This window comes from Pelodiscus sinensis, chromosome 22 (genome assembly GCF_052426305.1).
Source record: "Pelodiscus sinensis isolate ZL-2025 chromosome 22, ASM5242630v1, whole genome shotgun sequence".
NCBI lineage: Eukaryota > Metazoa > Chordata > Testudines > Trionychidae > Pelodiscus > Pelodiscus sinensis.
In genome coordinates, this window is record NC_143073.1 from 9,098,619 (window position 1) to 9,108,965 (window position 10,347).

General features: G+C 46.9%; 1 protein-coding gene across 1 annotated transcript; it reads right to left on the bottom strand.

The window, feature by feature from the left end:
• Positions 1-5,781: 5,781 nt before the first annotated feature.
• LOC112544261 (paraneoplastic antigen Ma1 homolog) lies at positions 5,782-6,783 on the bottom strand. The gene has a single exon (XM_089772711.1). The coding sequence runs from the start codon at positions 6,781-6,783 to the stop codon at positions 5,782-5,784; it is 1,002 nt and encodes a 333-aa protein (XP_089628837.1).
• Positions 6,784-10,347: the final 3,564 nt, after the last annotated feature.

A 10,347-nucleotide genomic window follows, 5' to 3' on the forward strand; every position in this document is an offset into this window, starting at 1 on the left:
CTTTAAAGAGAAGCCTTTGAACTGTCATTCATGCTTAAATTTAACACTTTACGAATGGACCTTAACAAAGATGCTAATTATCTTACCCATTACAAAGATAGCTTCCTCAATTATCACCCCTAATATCATTATATCATAGACATTAACCTCTCTCCTCATCTCCCCTCAGTTCTAAAATCTGAATAGTCTATTTTATATGTGTTCCCTTTTTTTGATTGTATCCCTTTGGTATATATGGTCATGCCAATTTTTTCCACAATTTGATCTGAGGAAGTGGGTCTGGCCCACGAAAGCTCATCACCTAATAAACCATCAAGCAGGAGAAAGGAGTAAAGAACAGTAGAAGGCAACAAGAGAAAATATTTGGTGGGCCACCGCTGCTATATTTATCTGCACCTCTGAAGGTGCCAGTGATCACAGCTCCCATTAGCCACGGATCACATTTCCCAGGCATTGGGAGAAGCAGGACACCTCACTGCTGACTCCAACCATATCATATGTTAACCTCCGAGGAGGCCTGACTTCTTTCTGGGACCTCCTTAAGGTCGGTACTATCCCTTCTCTACAGGAGGTGTCAATACAACCCCTTCAGATTCGGCATCCACTGCAGAAGTACCCATTACAGAAGGATCAACGTCTGTAGTAACCTTTTCCCCCTCACTGGAAGACCCCAGAGGATTATGGGACATATCTACGCCCTCTTCAGCAGTATCTCCCCCAGGAAATAATGGAAGAGCATCAGGATTTAAGGATCGTGTGCTAGTTGCACTGTTGGGTTGACTTGACTCAAGTGACGTTACTGCAGACCAAGGAGACAAACCTAAGGGTTCAAGATACATAGACATATAGTCAGGGTAAACCTCCTCTGAATCAGTTTCTGATGGGGCACCCATTATATCTATCCTGGTAGTCAGGTCTGGCACAGAATTAGAGGTACCTACAGTGTTAGGTGAGGAACCCGCAGATGTCAGGGTTTTTTCTCTGATCAGATGATCTGGGTAGTGTGGTAAGCACAGTATCTGATGAAGCATCCATTCTGACATGTTGCTCCAGAGGAAGTAAATGGTTTCTATGTAAAGTCTTTAATGGACCACCATTCTTCTCAGGCTTTAGTTGGTATACTGGTAGTCCAGGCATTTTAGTCTCCGCAATATAAGGCTATGAATCCCATCGGTCTGCAAGTTTGTGTTTTGCAGGGAGACCCAGGTTCCGGATAAGAAACACGATCACCAGGCTGCAGATCGTGGTATCGTACTTTCTGATCATAATGTTCTTTGTTGCCCCTGTTCATTTTATTAGATGCGGCCTCAGCAAGTTGATAAGCAGCGCACAAATCCTTTTTAAAATTAGCCACCATACTGAAGGTAAGACTGGTGAGACGATCCATCTGCAGAGAGCCCAAAGCAGAGGTCCACTGGTAATCGGGCTTCACGTCCAAACATTAGGAAATATGGAGAATACCCAGTGGCCTCATTTTGGGTACAGTTGTAAGCATGCACCAGGTGGCTAACATGCTGGCTCCATTTAAATTTCTGTTTGGTAGTCAAAGTTCCCAACATATTAAGCAGGGTTCTATTAAAACGTTCAGGCTGAGGGTCCCCTTGAGGATGATAAGGGGTCGTCCTAGATTTCTTTATGCCCAGCATAGTCAGAAATTCCTGAATTAAGCGGCTCTCAAAGTCCCGTCCTTGATCCGAGTACATTCGGTTGGGCAACCCATAACGCACAAAGTACTTTTCCCAAAGGGTTTTAGCAACAGTAGCAGCTGTTTGATCCTTAGTAGGGAAGGCCTGGGCATACCTTGTGAAATGATCAGTGATGACTAGCACATTACAGGTATTCCGACTATCGGGTTCAATTGTGAGAAAATCCATGCAGACCAAATCCATAGGGCCTTCACTCTGAAGATGAAACAGTGGAGCAGCTTTTGTGGGTAGAGTCTTCCTTAGTATACACCGGGCGCAGGTCTTACAATACTGCTCAACATCAGCCTTCATTCGTGGCCAGTAGAATCGGTCTCGTACAAGTCCATAGGTTTTATCAAACCCGAGGTGTCCATGGTCATCATGTAAGGACTGTAGTACAGTTTTGTGAAATCGTTTAGGTAAAACCAGTCATTTCTTTGTGTATTGCCTGGGCTGTTTAGTGATTCTATACAAAAGGCCATTGTCCAGAGTAAGTCGATCCCATTCCCTCATTAGGAGGGGAATATTAGGGTGTCTGCTTCTATTCACGGCAGCTGGATTCCCCTTATCAACTGCCAACCAGATCTCTCCAATAAAGGCATCATTCTGTTGTGCAGCCTGAAGTTCAGAACGAGTCAAATGGGGAAGATGGGAAGTATCCAGAGAAGCAACATTGCAGTACGCTTGAGGAATAGCATGGGCTGACACTCCCACAAGATCTATAAAGCGAGCAGGTGGCATGTTAGTCGGCTTCCCATAAACTGTAGAGACTTGACACAAAGCTCGAACCCCAGGGGCAGATACCTCTTCCCACTCATCTTCAGGAGCTGAGATACTATGTGGTCGTCTAGATAATGCATCAGCATCTATGTTCTTGCTTCCTGGGTGGTACTTTAGGCTGAAGTTGTATGTGGACAATGCTGCTAACCACCGATGACCAGTAGCATCCAATTTGGCTGATGTCAAAATATATGGTTAATGGATTGTTATCCGTGCGAACCTCAAATCGTGCTCCATACAGATAATCATGCAACTTATCTACTACAGCCCATTTTAAAGCCAGAAATTCAAGTTTGTGCACAGGGTAGTTTCTTTCAGAGGGTGACAAACTTAGACTGATGAAAGCTACTGGCCTCAATCCCTCAGGGTATTTTTGATATAATACCCCTCATAAGCCATCCATGCTGGCATCCACATGCAGAACATACGGCTTTTGAGGATCAGCAAATGCTAATACAGGAGCTTTGGAGAAGCATTCCTTAATATTCTGACAAGCCTCTTCACAATGTTCATTCCATCGGTCCCCAAAGGGCTCAGAAAGTTGGAAATAGGTTTTATCTGTTGGAATATCTTTAGGTCTTGAACCATTTTTGTGAGGTGGTGGCGGGTAGCCTTGCAACAACTCATTCAGCGGTCTTATCAATGTGGACTATCCCTTCACAAAATGCCTATAATAGCCACAGAATCCCAAAAATGAATGTAGGGCAGTTAAATTCTGAGGCCTGGGCCAACTGGAAACAGCCTCAATTTTTGATGGGTCCGTAGCAATACGTTGCTCTGACACTATGTGTCCCACATAAGAGACTGAAGGGCGGCAAAATTTACACTTATCCAAGGATAGTTTCAAGCCTTCTTCTTTCAAACGAATATGGACTTTAAACAGCCGCTCTTCATGCTCTTCAAGAGTTCGCCCAAAAACAATTAGGTCATCCAAGTAAACGAGAACTTCCATGAGATTCATGTCCCCAACTGTTCACTCCATTAATCTTTGAACGGTGGCAGGAGCTCCACAAATGCCTTGGGGCATTCTCTCAAACTGATAAAATCCAAGTGGGCAGATAAAAGCAGTTTTCTCTCTATCCACCTTATTCATGGGTATTTGGTAATAACCACTGCGAAGGTCTAATACAGTAAGCCACTTACTCCCATGTAAGCAGTTAAGGACATCCTCTTTCCGCGGCATTGTATATTGGTCAGGGACAGTGCGCTTATTGAGAGTTCTAGAGTCTACACACATTCTGACAAACCCATTTTTCTTCCTCACCACGACAATTGATGGATCTAAGCTGGCTAGTAGGAAGTTTAGACTTGAGATTAGACGAAGGTTTCTAACCATTAGAGGAGTGAAGTTCTGGAACGGCCTTCCAAGGGAAGTAGTGGGGGCAAAAGATCTATCTGGCTTCAAGATTAAACTAGATGGGTTTATGAAGGGGATGGGTTGATGAGATAACAGGATCTTGGTATCTAGTTGACCATTCATTATCAGTGGGAAATAGGTCAATGGAGGGATGATAGGAGTTACTATAGAGAACTTTCTGGGTGTCTGGCTGATGAGTCTTGCCCACATGCTCAGGGTTTAGCTAATCGCCATATTTGGGGTCGGGAAGGAATTTTCCTCCAGGGTAGATTGGCAGAGGCCCTGGAGGTTTTTCGCCTTCCTCTGTAGCATGGGGTACAGATCACAGGTGGAGGATTCTCTGCATCTTGGGGTCTTCAAAGTATTTGAAGGCTTCAATATCTGAGATATAGGTGAGAGGATTATTCTAGGAGGGGTGGGTGAGATTTTGTGGCCTGCACTGTGCAGGGGGTCAGACTAGATGATCATAATGGTCCCTTCTGACCTTGGAGTCTATGAGTCTATGAGTCTATAATTGGAGAGGCATACGGACTTCATGACTCAGAAATTATTCCAGCAGCCATTAAATCATGTATGTGGCGTCGAACATCTTCCATATCAGCTGGAGCCAGACGACAAGATCGTTCTCGAAAAGGTCGAGAGTCATTTAGATGGATCTCATGCTGAGTACTTTTTGCACAGCCCACATCCCATTCATGTTGGGAGAAGACATCAGCATGCTCTAACATTTTCTTGCAAAGATGCTGTTTCCACTCCTCAGGGATAGGGGAATCTCCAAAATCAAAGCAATCTGTTGTCAAGTCCTTAGTGTTGTTCTTGACAGCTACTGCATGCATTCGAGGTTCTACATCAACTGGGAACAATTGAGCAATTCTTGTCCCACGTCGAATGATCACCTCATGAGCAGATACATTTCTAACAGTAACTGTGACTCTCTTAGCAGTCACAACTGTAGTGGCTTGCACCTCAAGTCGCACCATAAATCCTCCAGGTGTAGTCATTTCTTCTGGTGTATCCACTAATAACAATTTATCCGTAGGCTGAACAGAAAACTTTGGGATACAGGTGACTTGACAGGCACTGCCAGGTAGTATGTGTAATGTTCTTTTCTGTGTGTACCATACATTGCCATACCTGGTAAAATCCTTATCAGAAACAGAGAGAAACTTTCTGTGGAAACCTGTATAGGCCTCCCAGGTCTTAGGGTGAATAGGCAAGGTACTGATGCATCCTTCCCCAACAGTGTCTTTGCATAGTTTAAAAAAAAAAATTGCTGGACCAGATTACTATTGGTGCCAACCAATACTGCAACATTACTTTTGACACAAGGATTCGGGCACACTAGAACTAAAGTATCCAGCTTCTCAGGAATTCCCATGATGGATGGCGGGAACTCAATTTGAAGAGATAAGTACCCCTCATATGGGTATTTTTGATTACTCAACCCCCAGATTTCCAAATTGTCCAAGGGTTGAATAGGCAAATGGCGAAGGTAGGTATTGTAAAATGTCTTGTACAAAATGGTGACTTGTGAACCACTGTCCAGGAGAGCATGAGTATAAATGCCTTCTATTTGAACAGGCACAACCGAAGCTGGGCCTACCAGTCCACGGGGCAAATCATTCCAGGTATTTGCACCCTGTTGGTAGCACTTAGTGGAGTGTAGCTTCCTCGAAGCACCAGTTTGCTCCTTCACTGGGCTCCTCTGAAGTTTTCCCAAATTCTTTCTTGCTTGGATGAGCTTACGGTTAACTTTCCATACATCCTCTTCTGTAACGCAGTCTCATTTCATGTGACCATTCTCCCCATACTTGTAGCCAATTATGTCACTCCTACCCTTTGTTTCAACAGAAATTCTTGATTTGTGAGTAGTACCACCAGGCACTGCGTCATTGCTTCTCACAGGGGCACTCCCCCTTTGGACATGAGAAGGTCTTTCAGGCTTTTCCACTCTAGTATTCAGCTGAAGTAGCTGATTACTTGCTCAGTCAGACTCTGCAGAGCTTCCTTGAGGTCAGCTATTTCACTAGAAGGAGCAACAGAGGTGACAGTGCATGCTGAAGCCATGGGAATGTGACGAGCTTCACGAGCAGCCAGTCGATCTTCCTCTTCCCTGATATCCCGTACCAGTTTGGAGAAGGAGGGAGGATTTTGGCGTGAGTCAGAAAGCTGCAGCTTCAGGGCTATTAGGTTGCCAGAACAAGCACCTTTCAGTATTTGTTCCATTCTCACCTGATCCAAGCGGCTGGCAAGTATCCCCTTCTTTACCAGTACGTTATGTAGGAGCTTCTCTAGACGGCATACGTACTGTGACAGTTTCTCACCCTCATCTTGATAGGTGGTGCAAAAACGCAGATACAAATCTCCACTCTCAGTAGTCCCATAAATATCATCCAAAGTATGGAGATACTCCATAGCACCAGCAGAGGGTTTACTCATCCGTAAGGATCTAATGACATCATAGGCTGGTCCCCTCAGACTTTCAGCTAGTCGTTGCCGTTTCATAATATCTGAGCATTGCCATTCCTCTATCATCTGGGCGGCTTGGTCCATCCAAGATTCAAAGTCATCCTCTCCAACAGGGGTAGGATGAATCCCAGAGAAAAATCTCAGCTTCCGATATCCAACTCCTTCATAGGAGGGAGGGGTAGATCGTTCCATTTTTCCTAAAGCAGCTATCAGACCTTCATTTGTGATAGCTGAGGACATAGATGCTGGAGTAACAATGGTCCTCACATCTTCCAATGACTTTCCCTCTTTTTGCAGAAAAACATTCAATTTAGCTGCAAAGTCAGAGCTCACAGCTTCAGTGGTCTCCTCCTCTGGGACATTCCCAGGCAGAAACACAGGCCAGGGGCCAACTTCACCCACAATACCAACTTCCGGGGGTAAGATTTTTACAGTTCCTAATGCCTGGTAGATAATAGCATCCTCAGTATCTATGGGCACTTTACCCAGCATAAGCGCTCGGCTGGGTGGCACTCCTACGTCTCTACACTAGGACAGTAACTTAAGGGGTTCCATGATGTACCCAATAACAGGTTTAGAAACACAAACAAAGGTTTTAAATACCAGCAGATCTCAGAAAACAATCATAACTCCAACACCATTAAAGAAAGCAGGGACAATTTTTCTTGCAGCAAAATTAGAGGTGGTAAAGGGGATCCCAGCGGTGCCTCCAAAATGTAACCCCCTTTTTCCTCCCCAGGTTACTGGGGAGCAGGTCACACTCACAAGTGTGCCTGGGTGCCAGATGTTTTAACCTAAAAGAGATCCAGAGCACCCCAGTGGTGATGGTGTTTAGTTGGGGAAAGCCCTATCCACCCCCTTGCTGCAGTCCCTTGCTTGTAATGAATGTAAAATGGTGGTGCCTCCACCTGGGCCTTGTACACACTCACTGGTGTGCCTTGGGAGCATCCAGGAATATACTCATTCCAGCTATAATATGGATCCAAAACAACAACTACAAATCATATACATCTAATAGAATACTTCAAAATAAACAATCTTTACTTAACTTAAACAGGGATTAACAGAATTAGAAATGAATAGCATTAACAAAACACATCACAATAATTGAAGTTTATATAGCTACCGTTTGTACTAATAGTGACCCCACCCCAGAGTGTGCACACCCCTAGACTCAGACCCAGACTTGCGTGCCTGGGCGCGCTGATGTTGCAGCTGTAGTGGAGATGTGGTCCAGGCTAAACAGCAGCTCTGTCCCAGGCAGCACTTTTCCAACAAGACCCAGAAACTTACTGCCCCATGCTGGGCCTATCGGAAGCAGCCTGCTAAAACCCAGTTCCAACAGGCATCTAGTAGCTGCATCCAACAGCCCCTGCACTGGGTCAGTGTCCTTGGCAGCAGCCTGGCTCCCCCTGTGGTTCCAAACTCCAAGGCAGAGTCCCAGACTGCTAGGTCTTTTTCTTCAAGCACATGGAGAGAGCAGTCCTCTCTCCCACCGGAGTTCTTCCTTCCTGTTTTTCCCAAGGGCTCATGGGAATTGTAGTCTGGTTTGCAGCACAGGGTCTTTCCAGAAAAAAAAAACAGAGCCCCCTTTAGTAAGGGGACTACATAAAGAATGTTAAGTGTAGCCGCCAGCCCCCTTCAAACCGCCTATAAACTCCCTCACAAAATTCCCCTGTTAGCTGCTCCCAGTTAAGGTTTGATGGGTGTTAAAGGGAATGGGTCTCAAAGCCTCATTAAGAAACTCTGAGCCTTGCCGTACCAAGCTCCTAGTCTCTGCACTCGGTCCCCCAAACAAACAAGCTCAGCACACAGTTTCTTTCAGGCAATCCACAAGCACACTCCAAACTCACACACCTACAGACAGCCGCTTACCCCAAGCATCATGTAGTTGTTCCTCCTTCACCTGAACAACTCCCTCGCCAAACTCCCCTCTTAGCTGCTCCTGTTTGCTAGCTCATAGACTACTTCCATCTGGCTGTCTTCTGCCCTCTAATTGGCTTCAGGGGACTATTATCTCCCCTCCTCACACTGGTTGAGGGAGAAGGGTTTCTAGGTGACTGGGGGCTTGTACCCTCCACCCCTTCTCTTGTACTACTAGGAAAGTCAGCCCTGCAGAACTGTGCCATGGACCCCTCTGGGGTACAATCCTCTGGCTAATGTTTTGGGGACCTCCGCCCCCTAAATAATGTTTGAGTGCCACGGGAGGATGCACTGACTCAAGTTTGCTGCAGTGGAGCCAGCTAACATGAGTGCTGTACAATGCACCTAGCTCAGGAGGCAGGACAAGGCCATGGTCTGCAGCAAGGCCGCTGTCCTGTGTGGCTGTTCAGTGACAGATGTCACCCAAGAAGCCGAGTCACATAGGCAGGGGACGAGGCGTGTGGGGAGCAATGCCCTGTGGAAACAGAACTGGAGGGTTTGAGTCGATGTGCAAAGCAGGGCAGAGTTGCTAAAGGTTAAGGACATTGGAACATGTGCGGGGATGCCCTACACCACCACGGATAATGGGCAGGCTCCCCGACCTGCAACTAATTCTTTGACTAATAGCAGCAGCTGGGCTAAAAGGCGACAGCTCAGATCTAAAAGGGCAGCAGCCAATGGGGCTGGGATAGGGGACCACCTCTGCAACGAGCCATTTAAGGAACAGACCCAGAAAACCTACAGGGAGAAGAGCCAGATTGCTGCAAAACAGCAAAGAGGTTTTGGGCGGTCCAAGACCCAAGTGACCAGGCCTTTCAAAAGGCTGCAATGCAAGGTTCGGAGTGGGATGGAGTCTCAAAAGCCAGTGCACACTTGAGCCTCTCATTGGCAAGGGGAAGCGGGTATTGAAAGAAGAATGAGATTTGCTCGGTGGGAGATGGAGATGGGCAGGATGTGAGACTCAATGTGAAGCGGAGGAAGTTGGTGAGGTGGTAGAGCCTCCGCTGAGCAAGTGCAGAAGTAGAGAGGAGGAGGTGAGAGCCAGGCTGGGCAGGGCCACAGGGAGCAGAGTAATGGGACATCTGCAGGAGGAGGATGGTAGCTGCCCCAACACCTTCTGATGGAGCATCCATGAAGTTGTTTTCAAAAGGCAGAGGTTCTGCGGGGAAGGCTGTGACTTCTTCATTGAGGTGTCCAAGGTGAAACCCCTGCTCCGGTCATCAGCTCTGTTCCAAATACCGGAGACCACTTTCCCTAAGCAAACCGAGAAATTCCCAGACAGGATCAAATTGAGGGTCCCTCTAGGCCAGGATCCTGCTGCTTCCAACAGGGATCAGCATAAGGCAATAGTTCCCAATCTTTTTGACACTGGGAACCAGTAAACCCATTCACAGGCTTTTGGAAGACCGATAACATTTATTTGTATATTCATTAAGCAAATGATGAATATGCAAATAAATTGTTTCTGGTCCTCCCAAAGCCCCTAGTGCCAACAGGAGCGGGCCCACTCGACTGCCCTGGGCAGTTTCCCAACCCCAACCCCGAGGTATATACTTCACCCCCGTTTGGGACCAGTAAGGTTAGAAGGTCCATCTCAGGCCTGCTGGGTGACTCAGCTCGTATGGGCCCTGGAGGTCGGGTGAGTAGCCCCAGGTGACGTGTCCTCTCCCTCCGTCGTGTCTGTGTTCATGGGTGAAACTGAGGGCTGCACCCTGCCCTGGGGCATGTCGCTGGCCCTACCTGTCCAGCGGGTTTTTCCACCCCCCTCCACTCCGGACCAATCCCAGTGGCTTTATTGGCTGGCACCAGTTTCCCTGGCTATATCTGGCGCTGGGCATTCTGCGTTGGTGCACACGGTGCCCAGCCTTCTCCCTGGGTCCTAGCACCCGCCGGATCTAGCCCTGCCGTCTGGGAGCATGCCCAGCAGAGACGCTGTGGTGAATCATGTACAAAAATTTTTCTCCTAAGGACTGGTACTGGGCCACAGACTACACTTTGGGAAATGCTGACATAAGGTATTTGAGAGGAGGTTGGAGGAGCTCCCATCACTCTGCCCATAAGGATGTTGATTTCTAATACTCATCAGCTGGTGCTTGGCTCATGCCCATTGGCAGGAGGTTTTATGTCCCTTAT